General features: G+C 38.0%; 1 protein-coding gene across 3 annotated transcripts in view; it reads right to left on the bottom strand.

Annotated features, from left to right (window-relative positions):
* Positions 1 to 23942, bottom strand: part of KLHL7 (kelch like family member 7) — a 63668-nt gene that overhangs the window by 30303 nt on the left and 9423 nt on the right. For 2 of the 3 annotated variants that reach the window (XM_032643448.1, XM_032643449.1), the window contains 7 exons: positions 18414 to 18544; positions 14172 to 14274; positions 13205 to 13298; positions 12807 to 12931; positions 10242 to 10417; positions 7715 to 7889; positions 108 to 250 (listed from right to left, as the gene is read on the bottom strand). In XM_032643448.1, the coding sequence (XP_032499339.1) occupies positions 108 to 250; positions 7715 to 7889; positions 10242 to 10417; positions 12807 to 12931; positions 13205 to 13298; positions 14172 to 14250 (792 nt within the window). In that variant the 5' untranslated portion in view covers positions 14251 to 14274; positions 18414 to 18544. The remainder of the gene's footprint in view (positions 1 to 107; positions 251 to 7714; positions 7890 to 10241; positions 10418 to 12806; positions 12932 to 13204; positions 13299 to 14171; positions 14275 to 18413; positions 18545 to 23942) is intronic. The other variant, XM_032643447.1, reaches the window with a different exon arrangement.

The raw sequence follows: 23942 nt of genomic DNA, 5'->3' as shown, positions 1-23942 counted from the left end.
CACCATGAACTATAACATCTCCTATGTGAGTTATTACTGCTGGTGGTAGGTGCGTGTCTATACGCTCAGTGCTTTTAAAAACAAAAACAAGAATAAAAATTAGTTACCTTTGGGTTAAAATATCTACAAGACTGTGGTTGGGAGCCTCCAAATAGCGCTATGCGGTAGTCATGTTTCTTTCTTCTGGGCCTTGTGCCTTCTACCAGTTCTTCTCGATCCTCTGGAGACAGGAGATGATACCTCATTCCACCTGTAGAAAAACACATGGCAACTCTTCAAGAACTTCAGGCACTTTAATACTTTGAAAAGGAAATACCCAAACAAAATAGTGTTTTTATTTCTGGAACTTTTTTTTTTTTTAAATCATCCCTCTATAGCATTTAAGGAAAGAATGAGGGAGAAGAGGCAGGAGAAATATTTAATAATCTGAGTCCTAATCAATTTATTATTCTCAGCAATCACCATTAATGCTAAGATTGTCCCACCCACTTACTAAATACCAGGGAATTATCTGGCTTTTCAAGCAACGGTTGCCATAATACTAATTACTGAAATTCGGATCTCCCAACGAGGCTGTTCTCAATCTTCACTGTACATTAGAATCACCTAGAAAATCTCAGAAACTATCTATACCTGGGCCCTACCACAGGCCAGTTACATCAAAATCTCTGGTGGTAGGGCTGAAGCACTGGTATCACCACTTAAATGTGGTTAAAAGATCAGCAGCTTCCGCACCTGGGAGCTTGTTAGAAACACTGAATCCCAGACCTACCGAATCAGAATCCGCGTATTTAACAAAATCCTAAGGTAAATCAGATGCACATAAAACTGTGAGAAGTACTTACTGCTTATTCTAAAATGCAGTGAGGATTCAGAACTATTGTGATCTAACATGACCCTTTTCCTTTAAGCAAGTCCTTAATTTTGTCAAGTCAGGGGACACTCAACAGTTAAAAACTTTGAAGATGTCATTTCAAATCAGTGTGGGAAAGGTGGATTGTTCAATAAATGACGTTAGACAATGATACGGAGAAAATATTTGTACCGCTACCTCATATTTTGCTCTAAAGCAAATTCCAAATCAATAGAATATTTTAAAATGTAAAAAACCTCACAAACGAACTATAGGAAAAATCGGATAGTTAAAAAAAAACAGGCCCAGAACGAGGAAGCCTAAGAAAAGACAAATAACACAGAAACTATGAAAAAAAATTCAGAACTACATAAAATTTTAAGTTAAACTACTTCATGGCAAAAAGAAAAAACAAAATCCAAAGACAATGACAAACTAGGAAAGTATTTATAAATCATATAAAAGACCTAAAGATATTCTTAATAATATTAAGACGATCAACTAACAGAAGATTAATAATCTGAACAAAGTTCACGGAAAAAGAACTAATTACAAATGACTCTCAAACATGAAGAGATGCTCAACTGCTCTAGTTAGAGAAATACAGATTAAAATCATACTTTCTCACTCATCAGATTGTACAAGATCAAACTATCTGGAACACAGGGTATTGATAAAGGAAGCAGCAAGCTCCTACACTGCTGGTGCGGATGTGGATGGGTACAAACTATCTGGAAGGCAATACAGGATGATCTGTGAAAATTACAAATGCACACACCCTTTAGCCAGTAATTCCCCCTTTAGGATTTTAGTAACCTAAAGTTCACTGTCAGGCAAGCGGTTAAAAATTATGGTCTATCCACATAATGGAATACTGTATGTGGCTCTTCAGAAACACGAGGAAGGGTAACATGTACACGAGATGATTTCCAAGAAATAATGTGGAGTGAAAAAAAGCAAGATGGGAAGTTTCCTGGTGGTCCAGTGGTTAGGACTCAGGGCTTCCACTGCCAAGGGCCCAGGTTCCATCCCTGCTTGGGGAACTAAGATCGTACAAGCCATGTGGCGCAGCCAAAAGAAAAAAAAGAAATAAAAAAAGCAAGACATAAAAGAGTACACAGAGTGGGATACCGTTTTAAAAATTTATAGCTTTATTCATATATATTTTTATACATAATTTATACAAGTATATGTCAGTAAATTACTGTATATGCACAAACTCAAGACTACCTTTGGAAGGATATACAAGATAATAATGGTTACCTCCAGTGAGACTTACTTTTCACCATATACCCTTTTATACCTTTTTGAATTGTAGATGATGTGCAGTATTACTGATCCAAAAATAAAATAACGTAAGCAATTCTCAATACATGCAGAAAACACTTCTGTTCACGAGGCTGTGTTGGGCCTTTATAAGAGAGATAGAGGGGACACGTTTGGAAAACAGGTTGTGAATGAATGAAAATCAGTATATTTCTAGCATCTCCTTCCATTACAGAGTATGAGTAGAAGCACTGTGCATTAGAACAGCTGGAACACTCAGCAGCCTGCTCTAGGTCAGGGGTCAGCAAACTCTCTCTGTAAAGGGCCAGACAGCAAATACTTTAGGCTCTGCAGGCCACATATGGTTCCTATTATATATTCATTTGTTTGCTTTTTACAATCCTTTACAATTACAAAAACCACTTTTCCTCATTCCCTCCTCTCCCACTCTAGGTCTAAGACTGCAGTTCTTAAGGTATATAGTTCCCTGACTAGCAGCATCACTTGCAAACGTGTCAGAAATCCAAATTATTGAACACTACGCCTGAACAGATCTTGTGGGGTTTGAGAGCCGCTGCTCTAGTGAGGGCTCCACACAGGGCAGAGGTGTATTGTGAAATCTATGAACACGATACTCCCAACAAGAGAAGACAGAGAGCAGGGAAGGAGAGAAACAGGAGGGAACTGTTCCAGGCAACAGGCCACTGGGTAAAAGTGGCTGACTGTGGCTAACCAGGTCAACCCTGGAGGAAGCACAAACTGTGGCTCCTTCACTGACGGGAGGTTTCTCTCCCAGGACAGGGCTGGGGACAAACTCTCTGGCACCTTTCCCTGAGAAACGCCTTGCTCCTTAGGCTTTTTCCTTTGGGAGTTATTCCTTTGAGAGTCAGGTACTTTCATTTGCAAATTTTGAATAAGAACTTAGTCTGACCCTTTGTTATGGTCTTTTGTAAATATAAATTTATTTATTTTTGGCTGTGTTGGGTCTTTGTTGCTGCATGTGGGCTTTCTCTAGTTGTGGCGAGCGGGGGCTACTCTTCGTCGTGGTGCGCGGGCTTCTCATTGCTGCGGAGCACAGGCTCTAGGTGCGCAGGATTCAGTAGTTGTGGCACGCAGGGTCTAGAGCGCAAGCTCAGTAGTTGTGCACAGGCTTAGTTGCTCCGCAGCATGTGGGATCTTCCCAGACCAGGGCTCAAACCCATGTCCCCTGCATTGGCAGGTGAATTCTTAACCACTGCACCACCAGGGAAGCCCCTTTGTTATGGTTTTGACTGTGTTCTTCATTTTGTTTTTATGACTTGTTTTCTTTTAGTTGTAAATTCTTTCAGTTTAGTTTTATTCTACATTCCTATCATCTTCTGTTTTTCTTCTTCTCTCAAAAGGCAGACCCTAAATCAGATGGTAGAAAGGTAACTGATGATCTGAAGAAGGGAGGCCTTCTTTCCTCCACTGAGCTCTACCCAGGCTCCAAAGCCTGGAAGAGTCTCAGCTGCTTGTGCCTAGTCAAGGAATTTTAGAACTCATAGTTCTTTATTAGAACAAGACAAAACAAAAAAGGAAAAGAAAAAGAAAAAAATGTAACAAAAAACAAAGATTCCTGCTCAAGAGCCTAATCCCCACACTTGTTTGGATTTCTTGAATAATCCTGGTATCCTGTTTCTAAATCAATTCAGGATCCACATAAGAACTAAATACTTCACTGACTGGCTAATTTATCTTCAACAGCTTACACCATGTATGAAGAAACAGGTGCAGCTCTCTACCCAATGAAACCAGAAATATAACAGAGTTTGCAAACAGAGGCATGACAAAAAATCTGATATTAACTTGTGAAATCCAAAAGATGAAAGTCCTAATCTCAAGGCATCTTCTTGGTCCTGATTTTCTTTCACGTCCCTGTACTTCAAGAAACTAGCAGCAACCTATGCTGTAATTCTTAAAACTCCCTACATCTTGGTTATCAAGATACCAGCCTGGGAAGGGTAAGCTGGGACGAAGTGAGAGAGTGGCATGGACTTATATACACTACCAATTGTAAAATAGATAGCTAGGGGGAAGCAGCTGCATAACACAGGGAGGTCAGATCGGTGCTTTGTGACCACCTAGAAGGGTGGGATAGGGAGGGTGGGAGGGAGATGCAAGTGGAAGGGGATATGGGGATATATGTATATGTATATGTATAGCTCATCCACTTTGTTATAAAGCAGAAACTAACACACCATTGTAAAGCAATTATACTCCAATAAAGATGTTAAAAAAAAAAAAAGATACCAGCCTGTGGTTGAAGTAGCTTGGTGAATTCTCCTTTCCCGGTTCTTTGTCTACTACCCCTTAAACGTAGATATTCACAAGGATATATCCTTGCTTCATACCCTCTTCTTTTTTCCCTTGACACCGTAACTGTAACCAAAAGGTATTATACCATGCACTGTCTTATGCTTTTGCCACTCATGAAAAATTTTTATATTATTAGATATTCATCTAAAATATTTTTAGTAAATATAGAGCATTCCATTGTATGGATATATTGTAATACTTTTCCAAACTAGGGGACAGTATTGGGTCAACTTACCTAAAACCACAACAATATTAAGTACTAGCTATGTGATACGTTTGACAGAAATTTTACTTTACTTCCAATTTAATAATTGGGAGTAATTAATAATTATTAAAGTAATTATTAAAGTAGGGTAATTAATAATTATTAATTACTATTTAATAATCAGGGCACTCAAACTTATTGTCACTCTTTTTTTTTTTTTGGTGGTACACGGGCCTCTCACTGCTGTGGCCTCTCCTGTTGCGGAGCACAGGCTCAGGACGCGCAGGCTCAGCGGCCATGGCCCATGGGCCCAGCCGCTCCACGGCATGTGGGATCTTCCCGGACCGGGGCACGAACCCGGGTCCCCTGCATCGGCAGGTGGATTCCCAACCACTGTGCCACCAGGGAAGCCCACTGCCACTCTTGAGAAGGGTATCTCAGGCAGGAATCAAAGTTGTCGTTTCTCTTTTATTTCCTTCCTTAATTTTGTGTCTGAAACCAGCTATACCTTAAACGAAATGTGCAAATGAATGCCAAAAACAACTTAAGGTTTCAAAGTAGGTTTCTAAATACCTTCTAGGAGAGGCTTTCTTGCTCGTGACATATTAATTGAAACCTATACTGCTATCCCATGTGTGGATACTGTCCATGTGGTTTTTGGTTTAAGATGAATGGGAACTCAAGAAGAGCCTGGCAGAGTTAGCAGGAGCATACTTACCTCAGCATATCACAGTCATACACTACACATTTCAGGCCTGTTTAAAGAACAAGCTGAACTTCCACTTACAGCAGTATGACAGTTGAGACTTTGAGAAATAACTTTCTGCTACAAAATTACTACGATGCTGGAAAGAATAAAACAAACATTCTTTTAAGTGCATAGCTAAGATCAGAGGGCCAAAAATGGAGGGCGAACTAAACATCAGAATAGTGATTGTTAAGAGACCCTGGAGCTACTCTGAGAGCTTTCGATAATACTGGAAACCTAGAAATTGATGTTATTGGCTGCATGAGGGAAATAAGATTAGGTCTTGGATTTGCACAAGTGTTGGAACTGAGAGCTCTATCTAAAGCTGGATCACTTGTATTGGTTATACTTTTAATGAAGATAAGCTAAGAAAACTGTCTAATGGCAAAAAGGAAAAATAGTAATCTGCCTATTTCAATTTCACCTCCAGGCAGAGGTAAAGTCTCCCTCTTTTGAGAATTTATAATGACAGATCATACAGGCTTGAGGTTTGAATTTACCTGTCTACAAGTCTAGAAACCCATAAGTCGAGAAAAATTCAAAGTAGTCCTGGATTGTTGTGGCCCAGGGCACTTGGCAAAAGCAAACACTATTCTCCTCTTAAGGAAAACAGGGAAAACCTGGAGGAATACAAACCACACCTCCCAATATTTCTGGAGATTAAGACTGATCAAATATAAGTTCATGGGACTTCCCTGGTGGTACAGTGGCTAAGACTTTGCCCTCCCAATGCAGGGGGCCCGGGTTCGATCCCTGGTCAGGGAACTAGATCCCACATGCTGCAACTAAAGATCCTGCACGCCGCAAGGAAGACCCGAAGCAGCCAAATAAATAAATATTAAAAAAAAAAAAATATATATATATATATATATATAAAAGCTCACAATCCAAAATTATAAAATACAAAGAATTAAGCCACCAGGAATAAGTCAATGAAAAAACAGCAGCATTTGGTCTTCAAAGACTTCAGATATTGTTATTATCAAACACAGAATATAAAATAACTGTATTTAATGGGACTTCCCTGGTGGTCCAGTGGTCAAGACTCTGAAATTCCACTGCAGGGGGCACAGGTTCGATCCCTTGTCAGGGAACTACAATCCTGCATGCCACACGGTGCAACAAAAAAAAAAGAAAAGTGCTGAAGGAAAAATTAAGCCTATCTCCAAGAAGATAGAACAAAGAGACAAAGATGGATAACAAGAGAGACTTAAGATTAGAGACTCAATGCCTAAAGAATCACAATACCAATAATAAAGAACTGAGAAATCTGTGGCTGAAAAGATAGAGAATGCCCAATATGATAACTTTAAAAAAAGAAAAAAAAAAGAAAAGATGCACACCAAGGTACATTACTGTGAACTTTCAAAACACCAGGGATTTAAAAAAAAGATTTTAAATGCTTACAAGGAAGAATAAATAAACTGGCATCAGTTTTCTCAAAAACAACAATGAAAGCTAGCAAATAATGGAGAATGCTTATGATTTTCAACATAATTCTACACCCGGTTTAACTATCCTTCAACATTTTATGATAAAATAAAGATATGAGATTTGTCAAATCTCCAAATATTTGTTGATCATATATCCTTTCTCAGGAACCTTTTAAGGATATGTTCAATCAAACAGAATTAAGAAAGGTGAAGACCTGGGGTTGAGGAAGATAGTGAATCTAACTTAGGAAAGGAGTGAAAGAACATCCCAGTATGGCAGAGAAGGGAAGTCCCAGGACAAGAACTGTGCCTTAAGCCTAAAGGGCAAACACTCCATCCTGGAATAGGCAGAAGGAAGGCTCTATAAATGTGTTTCCAAAAAATAAAATCAACAGATTGTTTAATTGTACAGACAATTTTATTAAGAGGCATTTTACAGAGGGTTTGGAACTTAGCCTGCAAGTCAAGAAAAATTAAGTAAATGAAAAAAAAAAATGTGGCAAAATATGTGCTCCACGCGCAAGAAACAAACCTTTTTCTTTAAGAAAGAAAATGTGATCACAGTACACTACTTGGCTAAATTATTTTAAAAAGGAAACACAAAAAACAAAGTGAATGAAAGTTATTGTACACAAAAGGAGACAGAGCATAAGTAATTTTTAAACTTCTATCACACATGTTCCTATAAAATAAGGGCTGAGGCTAAGTTCCCTCCGGATAGACAGTTGAGAACCCCAATAGATTAATTATCCAGCAGGGCAAAGCCTTGAGTGTTTCTCCCTGGCTACCGAGTCTGATCCATTCTGAAGGGTTTTAAGCCCATGAGAAACTGGCTACACGATAAGTTATAAATGGATATTAAGGCAACTTACTTATCACCATCTTAAGGCATTCAGGATTGTCTTGAATAAGTGGTTCAGCTTGTACTGTTTTACTTAAGAAATTCTTTGATATAAGAGGAAACCTGACTTTAGCAAGGATGTCAACCATAAATGGCTGGCGGTTAGGTTCATCATATTTCAACCACCTGACTGCAGCATCATAAACCTAAGGGGAGAAAAACAGCATAGTAAAGTTCTTAGAAGGCAGCGGCACTTCCAATTACCTATGTTTACTCTCACGTTGAAAGGGGAGTCTCATGAAGGCACAACTTCTTATTCCCAATATTTTATTCAGATATTTGCTTTCATCCCCAAACACCATCTGTACTTCAGAACAGTTTACACAATGCTCTAGTGATGCTTCTAGGTAATATGTTTTTTAGAACTAATTACTACTACTTCTAGGTAATATGTTTTAGAACTAATTACTACTACATAATGTAATGACAGGTAGGATGTTGAATCTATAATCGTTTTTAAACAAAATATAGCTTCCTTTTAGGAAGGAGATATGATGTACATTTCCACTGAAAAAAATCTATTGGTCAATGATAGTTTGAATATATGTTCATGTGGTACCAGGAGAACAGGTTAATTTCCTCAGAGGCCTTCTACCCCAAGAGATATGAAGGTCATCTATGATTTTATTCCTGAATTATGAATTGACAGACTTATTTACTTTCTGGAAACTTTATGATATAAAAATTCTATATATAAGAAGTAAATTACAGGATATTTACATAAGAATTGCTTTCCAAAATAATATGGTAGCATTCATTTAACTGTACCAAACAAGCCCAAGTTTATTAACATAATTGGATTTATAAATCACTAGTTTAAATACACTGAAAACAAACCCATTATTTCATATACATATACATCTACCACACACATTTGAATTAGTTACATTAGTTATTTTGGGTTGGTGTTAATAAGCCCTAAGTCTGATATAGTTAATTTTTTATGGGAATCGGTCTGTTTTTTTAAATAAACTATTTATTGGAATATTTTTTGATTTACAGAAAAGTTGCAAAGATAGTGCAGAGTTCCCATACACCCTGCACTCAGTTGTTAAAATAGTACATTAGTATGAAACTCTTATAACTAATGAACCAATACTGATACATTATTTATTAACTAAGGTCCATACTTAAAAAAAAAAAATCCTTTAGTTTTTGTCTAATGTTATTTTTCTGTTCCACAATCCCATAAAAGATACCACATTACATTTAGTGGTTATCTCACCTTAGGCTCTTCTAGACTATGACTGTTTCTCACACCCTCCTTGTTTTTGAGGACTTTCTGACGGCTCTGAGTTCTGATCAGGTATTTTATAGACTGTCCCTCAATCTGGGTTCGTCTGATGTTTTTCTCATGATTAGGCTGGGGTTATAGTTTTTTTGGGAGGAAGACACAGAGGTAACATGCCATCCTCATTACACAAGAGTACATGATATCACTGATGATATTAACCTGTAGGTAGTGTTCATCAAGTTTGTCAGGTTTCTTCAGTCTAAAATTACTTACTCTTCCCTTTCTATACTATATATAAGTCAGTCAATTTTGCTCATATAACTGAGTTTTTTCTTTATGCCTACTCAGGTTCTCCGGGTCCAACCTGTCAACTTGCAAACTAATACTCTGGGCCATGAAGACTGGGAGAAAGAATATGGTTCAGTGCAAACCTTTTATCTGTAGAACAAAAGTAACCCAAAGCATGCGATCTTACTGTACCTCTATTAGTTTCCTATTGCTGCTATAACACATTATCACAAACTTACTGACTTAAAATACAGAGAAGGAAAGGGAACTGAAAACAGGGTTTAAGTGAATGTCTGCATATCAAAGTGTTACCCCATCTAGTTCCCAACACCTGTACCCAGCTTACACCTCTGACTGTTTATCTGACAGTTCTGGAGGTCAGAGTCCAAAATGGGTCACACACTGGGCAAAAATCAAGGTGTCAGCAGGGCTGCCTGAAGGCCTACAGGCGAAACCATTTCCTTGCTTTCTCTAACATCTAGCAGCCATCTGCATTCCTTGGCTTGCGGCCCTTCCTCCATCTTCAAAGCCAGCAATGGCCAACCAAGTCTAATTCATATCACATCACTCTGACACTGACTCTTCTGTCCCTCTTCCATATTTAAGCACCCTTGTGATTACACTGGACCCACCCAATAACCTCCTCCTCTCATGATCCTTAACCACATCTGCTGAGTCTCAACTGCTATGTAAGGTAACACATTCACAGATTCCAAGGATTAGGGTGTGGACAACTCTGGTGGAGGCATTGTTTTACCCACCCAACAGCATCTCTACAAGTGGCCTGTCTCTCAAAGAGCCAGCCCCTACAAGCACCCAAAACTTATTTTTCCTATGAAACAGAATTTGGAATTAATGTAAAGAACACATTCTCTCCTAATATGATTCTTTTCTTTGTCATGTATCCAAAAATGAAGCATAAGAAATCCATAGGGACATTTTTACTAAGAAAAATGTGAGAAGCCAGTTTAGTCACCTGATCCTCTGCCCTCACAGTCAGAGTGTCCTGGTTGAGGAGATGTGTAACTCGCTTGACATCAAGTTGTAGAAATTCATCAGTTTTATAAACTTCAGTAAAATGCTGATGAATAAAGTCATCTGCGGTTGCTTTCAATTCAGGACAGTCTAGACACTCTGCTAGCACACTTATACCTGAACACAGAAAGACAACAAATGAATAAAAGATGAATACCTTAAAAAACAAACAAACAAATATACATGAAAGATTAAGTATGACTCCAGGAAAATGAGACAATAAATTTCATAAATCTGGATCCTTTTCTTTTCCATTGATTTGTCTATTGTTATGCCAATATACTCTCTTATGTGTGGCTGAATTTGGTACTTTGTAGGACAGGCCCCCTTCAGTGTTTTTTCAAACTTTTCTTGGCTACTGGTATAACATTTTCTCTTGTAAATAAATTTAAAATAAGCTTATAACATTCTACTTTTTAAAAATCCTGATATGACTTCACTTAGGACTGCTGAATTTTTGGATTACATTAGGGACAGTTGCTTGTTCTGCAACATGGAGGAGTTCCACTTAGGATCATGACATAGATCTCCACTTACATTTTTAAATGATCTTCAATGTAATTAACAGTTTTTTTCATAGAAACCCCATATATTTTCCATTCAGCTATTTTATTTTCTCTTTAGGAGGGAAGATCCCCTTAATTGATTATTAATGTTCTGTATCAGGAGTCTGCAAAATACTGTCCATGAGCCAAATCCAGCCCACATCTAGCTGTAGGGTCAGCAGCTAAGAACGTTTTTCATATTTTTGAAGGGTTGTGAAAAAGGGGGAAGTGGGGAGAAAAGGGGGGAGAGGAAGGAGAGGAGAAGCAGGAGAGGGAGAAGTAGGAAGAGGAGCAACAAGGACCACACGTGACACATGGCCCACAAAGCCTAAAATATTTGCTATTTGGCCCTTATAGGAAGTTTGCCAACCTCTGCTAAATAAAACCACTGATTACTGTATATGATCTTGTGGCAGGCCTCCATTCAAAGTCATTAGTTAAATTTATTTTAGTTTATTAGCTTTGGTTTTCCATGTTTCAACTTCAATGCTGTCTTCAGATAGTTTTGACACTTTCATATTTATAACCATAAAGGTTCTCATAACTGATGCCTGCTAGTGAGTTAGACTAGTTGCCATTTTCTAAATGTACTGACCAATGCCATGGCATGCTATGTGCTCAGTCTGCTACACCTGAACATTTATGTTCCCACCAGGGAAATGATATTTTCACCAAGAACCAGTATTTGTTTTTTAACTAACTTTTGGCAGTTGAATTTGTTGTAATTATGCTACTCAATTAAATATCATGCAGATCAATAAAATATGAATGTGAAAAGAAAGCAGTTGCTTCTATGAAAACTAATTCTAAGGTTTACAACAGACTTGAAAACAGCTCAAATTAAGCATGACCAGGACAACGGATAAAATCGGGGAAAACACTGCAAAATTCTAGAGGGATTCTATAATCAGACTGTCTTGCTCAGTTATCAATTCGTTTTAAGGAAATAAAAAATCATAGATAATATATTATTGATGTGACTTAGGTAAGACAGACAATGGATCAGTATTCAAATCATAGACTTGGTCTTACAGTCACAGATTGGCAGACTGGTATATTTTTATGTTACACCAAAATAACACCTTTATGGCAGATATAATCTTGTTTAACCACTCACTGCGTTAATGAAATTTTAAATTAGCCAACAAACTACTGTTATGATTATGCCTGATAAGGAAACTTTTATTGTTACCTTATTTTTTTTTGATTGACTACATTGGTGGAAATCTTCAGCACGAAGCTGAATGGTAGCACGTTTCCATGCAAAGAATATTAGCTTTAGGTTTCAGACGCATACAGGTTAACTTAGGTATTTTATTTCTAGTTTAAGAGTTTTTTTTAAACATTAGGAATGGGTACTGAAAACACAAAAGTGCCTTCAGCATCTGTTGCTATGATTTTAAGTATTTTTTTCCTATAGCATGTTAGTATAGTATATTATGTTTGTTTTTTTAATACTGAATCATTCTGTCATTTCTGAAGTAAATCATTACTCGTTTTCCTAAACACACAAAAACTCATTACTGAGGCTATTTTTTATTTTGGAAAATGTTGATACGGTATTTTATGGCTTGTTTCTGCCCAGGTTAATATGTACCTCCCTAACCTCCTCTTAAAATATATTACTAGGTGACCACCTATAGCAGTGGGATAAGGAGGGTGGGAGGAGACACAGAGGGAGGGGATACGGGGATATATATATACATAGAGCTGATTCACTTTGTTATATAGCAGAAACTAACACAACATTATAAAGCATTTATACTCCAATAAAGATGTTAAAAATAAATAAATAAAATAAAATATATTACTAGAAAATTTTGTACTGGACAACACCTTTAAGATTAAATGAGGGTTAAAAAAAGATTAAATGAGGACACTTATAACCATGCTTTTTTTCTTTATTAAAATATACATTAATGGTGTTTTTTGTTTTAAAAAATAGGAATCTCATTCCTTACCAAGACAATTTGAAGCATCAACTTGTTCTTTCAAAAAATCAACACACATTTTCTTCACAGGTTCAATCTGGTACTGGTTTGCTGCATCTAACAAAGACTGAACATTGTTGCTATTCACAGAAATTCTGTAAGTAAGTTAAAGTGAATGTTAGTTTCCTACAATTTATTATTTAAATAATGCTACCATAGAATGTATCCTTCTAGCCCCCGAAATTAAACAAAAAATTAAACTTTACAGCCCTTGAATTAGTATGGCATAGGATCCTCAAACCCCGCCCCTACCATCCGTGTAGTTTTTCATTCTGAAGACTCTGGAGCACACCAATTTGTTACAACAACGCTTTGTCATGGCAGATCCTGACCTTACTCCTCCACAACAGAAACGATCCTTAACTTACCTAGCGGTATAAGCGAATTCCACAAGTTGTTCAATAATGTCAGGTTCGGCATCTTTGAGTTCCACTTCAAAGGACTTTGATTCAAGCATGTTAGCTAATACAAAGAGAAGAAACATAAATGGCATGAGTACTACCCTGAGTTTAACTGAAGAACCCAATCATTCTAGGCTGTGTTAAATGTTGGAGAAAAATAACAGGACAGAGACCTCCCTGAAAGAAAATACCTCAGAAAGCCCAACACATTCCTATAATAAATGCAAATTAATTCTCCATACTTGACATGTGCCTTAAAATAATTTAAGAAATGAGTGAATTAGTGTACTTCTAAAAAAAAAAAGCCCAAATGAACAGAGAGACATAAAACTGCATTTAATATTTCCCCAACTCCTAAATTAATTTGGTAGCATTCTCTTAAATTGTTATGGGCAAAATGCCTCTGATGTAGCTGGAACAAACCTACAAGAACAATGACAATTATATGTATAGTCAGCTTTCACTAGCAAAGCTCTCACTCTTCCCCAAAACCCTGGTAGGTAGCCAGAGCACTAAAGAGAAAACTTGAGGCAGATATATAACCCAATCAAGCTCACGAGCAGTACTAAGTAGAACCAGGACTTGGACCCAATTCTCAACTTTCTAGTATAATGTATTTCATTTTTCTTTAGTTTAACTTGCCAGATAAAATGCCATAAGACTTATCTGCTCCTTTGCCTTTCTACCGGAGGTTAAGATAAAAACCCGGTATTCAAGCAGAAGCTATATCTCCATTAATAAAGACTTCAGGCCTTTAGGGCTAACGAAAGGACAGTTTTCCTTTGATCAATTATCACCATGACCACTCTTCAATCTCTTCACTGTTCTGTGGACTTAACTTAAAGTGCTTTTAAAACTGGGAAAAATGGCATATTTTCAATTAGACCCCACCTAATTCTCATAGAAAAATTATGTTTTATCTTAAGATACTTACTTGTGAACATTAAGTTAAAAAAATGACTCGCTGCAGCAAGGACAACACGATGAGCAGGTATCTTTCTTTCCTGGACCATAAGGATCACATCACACAATGTTTTCTAATCAAGAGAGAAATAAATAAAATTAAAAGGGGTTCAATGGGCATGGCTTAGCAAAGATATAGAACAGGCACTTGCCAAATGCTCTATCTCTATTTTGTATTTAAATCCAGTCTTTTTCCAGCACAGATTTTGTTTTTAATATAAAACCTATTTAGGAAAGACTTACAGAGTTTGCTGTATCAAAATTTGGCACTTAGCTTCTCAACAGTCAGGAAAAAAAAAAGATCTTTATAATCAGAAAAAAAGTAGTCTACTAATCTTTGGGGGAAGCCAAATTTTTTTTCTGACACAAATTCTAAGGTATTTCTCATGGTGAGATTTTATGGGGACATTAAATGACCTAATGGCAATGTCCTTGATGGTTTTTCAAATATAACAATCTGCTTCTTAAAAACTGTCCTTGATAAAATGCAGGTGCACACTGCATTTTCCAAGAAAGTTGCCTTCATAGATCTAACCTGCAACAGAAACAACTCAGAATATACAGAGTGGATGAACCAAATGTCCATTCAGCACTCTCTCCTTAAATAACATCTCTCTAAAATGCACTTCTGATGGGACCCGGATAGCAGCCACTTTTAAATTGTGATTTCTGACCTAGGCCAAAATGTGTCGCTCTAGGTTACTGAAAGAAGGCAGATCTAGATTATACACTTAAAATGTTGGAAAAATGGGGTATATTAAGGAAAAAAATTAAGATTTACTGGAACCCTTAAAGATGAATTCCAAGGAAAAAGAAATGTCCTTTTTATCAAACAAAATTTCAATTTTTTAATGAAGTTAAAGATAATATACAGCTTGGGCTCAGAAAAAATTTTGTAAAGCACCCTCTTAGGCACTGGGAATATGAGGTAAATAATATTTTCAGAGTAATTTCACTCACAAAACTAAATAATGGCTCAAGAGCTCAGAGGATATGGTATTTTCCAAATTTTAAGTATTTTACTGAAACTACTGATATAGTTTCTGATAGATAAATCACTGCTATTTCCTACTTTATTACTTCATGAATAAAAAACCCAAATAAGACGGTAATGCTTAGAATGAGAAAAGAAATGGGTCCCAATTAATGGGCTAAGGGATGAACATTTCACTCTTACAGCTTACTTAAATATTTTTTATAAGGCCTATAGACTACTGCTTAGAAATTATATGCAGATTATAGTTAAAGCTACTGTTACTCCAACAGTGTCTTAAATTTTTATTTCCTTTTATTTGGGGAGGGGGTACAGAACAGGCATAGCTCTCAGGTGATTTTGCTACACCCAAAAATACCAGGTAGCAAAACCGAGCCAACTATTTGGTTACTATCAAAACAAGCTGATCAAGTTGCTGAAGATAAAGAAAGAGAAAGGGAGGAGGGAGGGAAGGAAGGAAAAAAGGAGAGGAAGAATACTGACAGAATAGCAAGCAAATTAGATAGGGGAGGGACCTATGGCTGCTGATGGGAAGTTCCAGAAAATGTAAAGCTAAACTGAAATGTAGCAAAAAACCTTTCCAAGGCATACTCAGGAATGGGGAATGTTAGTGTAGTGCATTTACAGGCACTGAAGGAAGTTAGAGAAATCAGAGGGATCTTTGTACAATTTAGTCTTAGTCTAAGATTAATCTCTAGCCAGATAGTAACGTTGTGTGTGGCGAGTAGGAGGTGAAATGGGAGCAATCTTTTATATCCAAACGGTGCATTTATTTGACTGGACTACAATAGATTAATAGGTCCTATTCAACAAGAAATGAGACCGACCTAAAGGCAGAGGTCCCTCCTGCTATCAATCCTCTGGGGAAGAGGTGTATGCAAAGCCAGGAAATGGGAAGAGACAGAGATTCAGGTGATCTGAAGAATGAGAGGTAACAAGTCCTAGGTGAATGGAAGAGAAACAAAACAAACAAAACTACCTTTTGAACAATACATCTTAACTGGATTAAACCAGAAAACCTTGCAATTTCTCTGTTTATGTCCTCCCCAAATTATATCTTTGTATTTATTATTTTCAGCTTCTGAATCTTTAGTCTCTCATAAACAGCATAGATTTTTGTGTAACTTAGTCTGAAGTTCTCACCATCTAATAATTATTTTTAGTAGGGTTTAGTTGAATCCCTCCTATTTATTACTGATAACTTACATTTCATCTTACATATGCCATCTTTTTAAATATTATTTATTACGTTTCTTTGCTGTCTTCATTTTTTTTAAACTGTCGGTTGCTATTTTGGTCACATTTTCTTTGGACTTTTTCCTCCTTTAGGTGTCTCATTTACAGATCTGTCAAGTATTTGCAAACTGAATCCAGCAGGGTATTGTTCTAGGAATGCAAGAAGGGTTCAAGAATGATAATTCTATAAATGTAATTCATCATACTGACAGGTTAAAAGAGAAAATTTTCATGTAGTAGAAGGACTTCAGGGAATTCCCTGGTGGTCCAGTGGTTAGGACTCCCATGCTTCCATTGCAGGGGGCACGGGTTCGATCTCTGGTCAGGGAACTAAGATCCTGCATGCCGTGAGGCTTGGCCAAAAAAAGAAAAAAAGAAAAACTTCAATATATGGGCAAAAGAGTGTTTGATAAAATTAAAAATTCATTTCCTGAGATTCTTTAATAAAGAAAATGATGTGTCTGTATGTTGAAGGTCATTCATCAGAATCAAGAGCAATCTAGTGAAGCAGGAGAGACATTCTCATTCAAGTTTGAAATATACACACACACACCCTGTCACATTGTTCTGGAAATTTTAGCCATATCACTAAGGAAATAAAGATAAATCAATTTAACACTTGTAGAACTAATATGAAAAGTTGGTAAGGTGGCTAGATAAATAAGATAAACATGAAAAAGCAATTAGATGTGAGTAATATGCCATTAGAAAAACACACAAACGAGAGAAATAAAAATCCCAGTCATAGCAGCGACAAAATAATTAAATGCTGAGAAATAAATCTAAGAAATGTGAGGGATCCACAATAATGGGCATTTGGCATATGATAAAGATACCATTTCACATATGTGGTGAGAAGGTGGAGCACAGGTAATGTTTAAGGCAGTGAAATTATTGTGTGTGATACTCTAACAGTGGATATATGTCATTATACACCTGTCAAAACCCACAGAATGTACAACACAAAGAGTGAACCAATAATGTAACAATGGCTCATCCATCGTAACAAATGCCCCACACTGAGACAAGATGTTAATAATAGGGGAAACTGGGGCGAGGGGGAGAGGCAAAGGGGGTAAATGAAAACTGCACTTTCTGCTCAATTTTTCTGTTAAACCTAAAACTGCTCTTAAAAAAAAAGTTTAATTTAAAAAATGTGGTGAGAGATTTGATAATTGAAAAAATGGGATAACATATCAATTTGAGAAACAACAGATTTCTCTGTCATGAAGTACTCTCTCTTCCTCTGGGGAAGGTAAGTACTGGGAAGGAAGTTTCAGTCCTTTTCTCCAACTGTCGCTTGTTCTAGAGCGACTACAGGATGAGCAAGAGCTATGGCAGAGGTCACTGACCATACACTGCCAGGCCTCCTGGCTCACTCTTCTTCCATTAATCTGCCCCCAAAGTAGAACGTAATTCACTGGGAGGCTTGCCCCTATCTATGGCAGGAGAGGACTGTTCCCATTCCTCAGCGGCTCTGCCTCAGACTGGTAAGTTTTTAGTTAAGGGGAAAAAGAAGAGGAAGCCCATTTTATGCTCAACTCAACGCCATGTTCACTAGTCTGTCATCACCATTAATTTATCTGTCTCCTACCTTTACTGCTCAAATATTTAGAACCAGAAGAAGAAGAGGGCCCCTGAAATCCATATGCATAGACAACTCAAACAGAGGCAAACAGAAACTTTGGTGCTACTTTAGTGTTTGCAAGTATTAGACACTTTTGAGGGAAGAGTCCTTTGGTTTGGAAAGACCTCAAAACAGGCAAGCATTTTAGGCATGCATTAGTGGAATAACCTTTTGCTCTCTGTATGTATTTGCCAGACAGGACTGCAAAGGCACTTCAGGTTCCTGAAAGCTCCACAGCATTGCATGAGGTTCTAGCTTTTAACAATATGTGCTGGCGTTAGTAGGAGGCATGCAAGCAGCTGTCCCAAATTCTATTCTTTATTGCATCCCAAGGAGAGGACTGAGGAATGACTAACCTTTGGATTTATGTAGCTTGTCAACAAGGTTCTGCAATCAGTCCCTCCCAGCGTGATTTCAAGTTGACCCTGGGTACAAATCCCTGGGTAGACTGTAGATTCAACTATAGTTGGGTGGTGGATTTAAATCACTGAAAGGATAAACGAAAATGGAACCCTTATTATATAGGGTAAATCATCATGTTGGATTGAGATACTAGAAAAGTCTCAACAAAGCCATAATAAACCCAAAGGTTAAGAGAAAAAAAATTAAAAGGCCTCTTTAGAAATCATCTTTGTTCAGAAAAGCAAGGAAAACAGCACTGGGCTTAAACACATGTATAACCACAATAAGGCAAGTGGGAAAGTTAAAGAAAAACAAACGAACACACTTAGATTAATAAAGAAAAAGGGGATTTCCTTCCTTAAGGGGAACATATGTATGACAAGCTAGGCCAAACAGCTTTGAAAGGGAAAGGAGATAAACTTTGGTATAACTGTTCTTTAAAAGACGAAATTGAAAACAAAAAAAGTTATTTTTATTGTTATTTATACAAAAGCAATATGGACCAAAGAGATATAATGAAGGAAGAAAGAATTCAGGAGCAGACTAAATCGTTTCTCTCAGAAAGAAGCTTGGTCCTCGAATTTTTTTTATAAGATTTCTTTTAAAGCTAAAGGTAAGAAATCAAACACATAATTAAAGGACTGACCTCAAAAGCCTGGGACAATTATAGTAGGTGATTACAGAAAGTTCAGATTGATTTGAAAAGGGAAAAGGAAGAGCAGCAATAGAGTATTTCATGCATTGTTAAATAATCTGCAAGGTGATCTGGTGGGAAGACAGGCAAGGTATATGCTCTAGTGCAACGTATATGGGAAGTTTGTAGAGATAAGACTAGGGACAGTAGTAGGACACCTTAAGGGAAGCCAAATAATTCAGACATAGTCCAGACCTAAGTTAGATGCTGGGCTTCCCCATAATTAAAATTACTTTACTGAGGGTGGTAAGGGTTGGCAGTAATCCTGAACACACAGACCTCTTATTTTCCACCATGGCAAAATCTACAGACTTTGAAAGGCACTAGTAGAAGTAGGTTAGCAAAACATCTGGGCCCAAAAAGAAAAGGAAAAGAGGCATTTGATCTAAACAATGTTAGCTCTACAGGATAGGAAAGTATTCAATTTAAAAACAGGTTAATAACTCAGCTGGGGCTGTCTGGAAGGAAGAGACACAAAGACACAGCCCATTTTGACACAAATAGGTAACAGAAAGGAATGTGTCTGCTACCACCAAGTTTCCAAGGCCTGGAAAACAAAAAATGAAGAAAGGCAAGGTTTTGAGGAGCACACTGTAAAAGGCCACAGGCCTTAGAGGAATCTGTTAAAGGTCACACTCCAGCTGAGACAAATGGAGGGGAATAGAGGAAAGGCTCTTCCAAGAGATAGGATTAATGTATATAAAGAAACTGAATCGCTTTGCTGTACACTTGAAACTAACACAACATTGTAAATTAACTATACTTCAATATATTTTAAATATATACATGTATATATATATAAGGAATTTCACAGGAGGTGAGGCTTCTAATGAGGACACAAAGGTGCAGAACAACCAGGAGGATTACAACTGTAGAGAATTCAAGGCCACAAACTGTGCTCTGCACAACTGCCTGTTACAAATGTGGATCACTCTCCTCCCAAAAGGGAGGGAAGAGTTTGTCACTAGACAAAACTCAATCATTTCTGCCAGGACCACAGGGTTCAAAAACGAAAGGAAAATTAATCTTTAAACATGCAGGATGGACAAGGGGAAAAAAGAAACTCTAAGAGACTGAGCAGCTGAGAAATCCCCCTGGCAAATACCTAACACTTTGCCCATGAGAAACAATATACCATATGCCAATGAAACATTATTATGCATATGTGAAATTCCTTCCCTATCCAGTAAACATAGTGTCTCTATTGGCCTCTTGATAAGTGATTCCTCCCAGCTGAGTTTACTCTTACTTAGGGTCTATCAATTACAGAGAGCTGACACAGACTGGCAAGCTGTCAAAACCAAAAGCCAAGATTTTCTTACTTTGAGAACCCTGTTCCTCCAGAAACGAAGTTTCTATCTGTTTTCGGCTGGGAACAATAAGGTGGGTTAGGACTGTATAATAATGTGTCAACATACGCACTATTTACTGTAGAGAGAGTAGATGTGCTTGTATCTTTTCAGGTTTGTAGGGGTGGGGGTGACACTATACTAATCTTAAAAGTCCCAGAGACCCTTTGACATACTGAAAACATGTGACGCAAACTACCTTGAAATTGGAGACGTTCAGCTTTGGAGGTGCTAAACTAACAATCTATTCCAATGGAAGACAGCCTACGCTGAAGCTGCTGAAGAAGTTACCCTGACTTGACCCAAACACTTAAGTGAATGCCTTCTGGCTGAGACTGAAGAGTTTAAGAAACCAGGGAGAGCAGACTTTTGCCTTTCAATTGCTTTAATTTTAATTTACAGGGAGATTACAGATGTGGGAATTTAATAATGAGGGTTCATAACAGACAAATTTGGGGAATTTTCTGTTGCTAGTATGGAATTAGATGGAGTGCTGTCATTTGGTTCACTGCAGACAATCCGGAGAGCTATGAATGACATCTTGGCTGAGAAAAATTTAAGATGAGAAATGGAAATGACCTTCCAGTCTGGAGTTAACTTAAGAGGTATCAACCCATTCCAGAGCTTTCTGGAGTAAAAATTTAAATAACCTCTTCAACTGTTCTTCAGAGGCTACAAAAAGGAACAGTCATTGATAGAGGCTGCCTTGTCAGCCTTTAAGATAGAACAAAGCACTCCCTGTGCCAGTAAGAAAACAGAATAACTAAAAGACAAAGCAAACCTGGGAATTTGAACTCACAGTACTTTGTCCAGCCAACTTTTGTGAGGGGATTTGGTGCCGGAATTCTACCATTCAGCTCTTGAGATTCTCAACTCAGGGAGTTTATGCAAAGATCAATAGCCAACTGAGACATAATAGAACACCCTATTGACAGATGGGCAACTACCTGGCAATCCCCTATATGCAGTACTTTTCTAGTAAATTAAGTTGGAAGATGAGGCTTTGCTTAAGAGCACCCCTGCAAATCCTCTGTTCTCAACACCGCTTAGACACAGAAAGACACACACAGTTTATTCTCTTTTCAGGGAAAAGCCTCAGATCAGTGGTCTTCAAACCTTTTTCTTTAAGCAGCTGAATCCATTTTCAATCCATTTTTATTCTATCTATACAAATTAAGTGGTTTCACTTAATTTGTATAGATAGAATGGGTTCTAGCCAGAACTAGCCTGGCAACCAAGGCATGGAAGAGGCTCCCCTCACTAATATGCTTAAGGATTCATTTACAAAAATTTTGTTTCTTATCTCAGCAATTAGTCTTTCTGGAGGTGGGTTCTGCTAGCAGTTTAGAGACTTGGGGACCCAAAAGAGGAATCATTTAATCAAGAGGTATAACAACATTTCCACAGAATTGACAGTTAAGACTGTGACCTGGCCATTTTGGCCTCCTCATGCCACTGGGTAAAAAGTTATTACATTTGGGTAGGCGCCTGATCCTGGCCACCAAGAAAAAAGTTGTTGCTCTTCCTCCATGGGACAGAAGATGACTGGAACTCGGGGACCCCCTTGGATACCTCCTGGTTGTTGGGAAGTATCTATGGGTCTCGAGTTCCTGCATATCTTCCTGGACATGCCAAGAATGCAAGGCTCTACCACTTTTTACCCAGGCCATCATTTCTCAGGGTTTTGTTGGCAGAAAGCGGCCATAGGATAAACAGCAAGCCTGCCTATCATTTGCTATAAAAGTGGCAGATTCCTTATTGTTTATTCCTTAGCTGCAACACAAACCCTAACATCCATCTGGGTCCCACCATGTCACCCTCATAGTACTTGTGGGGCAAGGGGAACTGATGCATACATGCTGATGCTGGTGATGCTGTGAACAATCAAGTCTGTTCTCTCTCACCTAGGAGTCTCATGTCTTCTGCCAGCATCCATTAAACAGCAACAGGCTAACTAATCGGCTTTTAAGTAGCATAAAATCAAATCCCAGACCCAACACTAGTACTGCCAACTGCAGTGGTAAATGTTAATGTAAGACTAAAGTAACCCTATACAGGCAAGACCAAAGGTTCAAGATACCTAGGAATAAAAGACCTGGTCACCCCATCAGATAAAGAACCTTAAGGGGTTGGCTAAAGACAAAGAATAGGAATAGCCAGTGAAGGAAGAAGTCACAAACACAACAATGAACAAATAATAAACAATGAATGTGGCTCATACTTTAATTTTCATCTTTGCTTTTATATTTACCTAAGTTTTAACTAGTTTCCTTTCCCCTCCACGATCATATAAAGAGTCTATTATTACATATACCCTTATGGTCTTAAAATGCCTATAGAAGGAATGGATATCACCAAGTGATCCTGGAGTTAGATATGGTAAGTGAAAAAATTGGTGATATATATATATATATAATTTTTTAAAAAATTATAGGACAGGGCTTCCCCGGTGGTGCAGTGGTTGAGAGTCTGCCTGCCAATGCAGGGGACGCGGGTTCGTGCCCCGGTCCGGGAGGATCCCGCGTGCCACGTAGCGGCTGGGCGCATGAGCCATGGCCGCTGAGCCTGCGCGTCCAGAGCCTGTGCTCCGCAGCGGGAGAAGCCACAGCAGTGAGAGGCCCGCGTACCGCAAAAAAAAAAGAAAAAGAAAAGAAAAATTATAGGACAGAATAAGAGCATGCATGTTTGCATTGGACAACCTAAGGTATAGGTCAGAGTGGATATTTGTGGATTCTGGCAATCTAGCATCCAATTTCCCCTGCCTCCTAGAACCCCGAACTCTCATTTCTGGAAAAAATGTTCATTATGAACTATCTTGGGGAGAGGGCAATTCTCAGAGCCTGCCTCTCGTTATGGAATCAGATAATTCTTCTATTCACTCCTTAGCAGAGCCCTAATCTGGCAAACAATCTAAGGCCAACCAATTAGATACCTACTTCCAGGATTTTGAATCTTGGGTGAATGACAGAAAGATGGGGCGGTGTGTTGTGGGACGACGGGAAGTCTTTATGGTGGCACCAGCAAGTCGTCAAGACTGTTCCTGCATTGTAACCTTGACTCCAGGGTTTCTGCAGCCTAGCTACCAAAGAATCCCTGGGCTTGTCTGCCAGGACTGCTCATCTTCCAGCCTACGGTGAATGGCGTTAAGTTCCCGATACCCTTGCAATAAATTACTTTTACTTAAGACAGAACGGTTTCTGTTGCTGGTAACCAAGAATCCCAGCAGATTCACTGTGATAATAACAATACCAACAATATCTGTGTAACACTGGATAGTTTATCAAGAGTGTTCACATTCTTTCTCTCATTAGTCCCAACATCAGTAAGGTAGGTTCAGTAATGATATGATCATTGTGCACAGAAGAACATAAAAGGCTGAAGAATCGACCTGCTCAACGTCACACAATTAGTAAGACAGAGCAGAATTCAAAACCAGAAAT

The sequence above is a fragment of the Phocoena sinus genome, chromosome 9 (assembly GCF_008692025.1).
Source record: "Phocoena sinus isolate mPhoSin1 chromosome 9, mPhoSin1.pri, whole genome shotgun sequence".
Classification (NCBI taxonomy): Eukaryota; Metazoa; Chordata; class Mammalia; order Artiodactyla; family Phocoenidae; genus Phocoena; species Phocoena sinus.
This window is presented reverse-complemented; position numbering and strand designations above follow the sequence as displayed.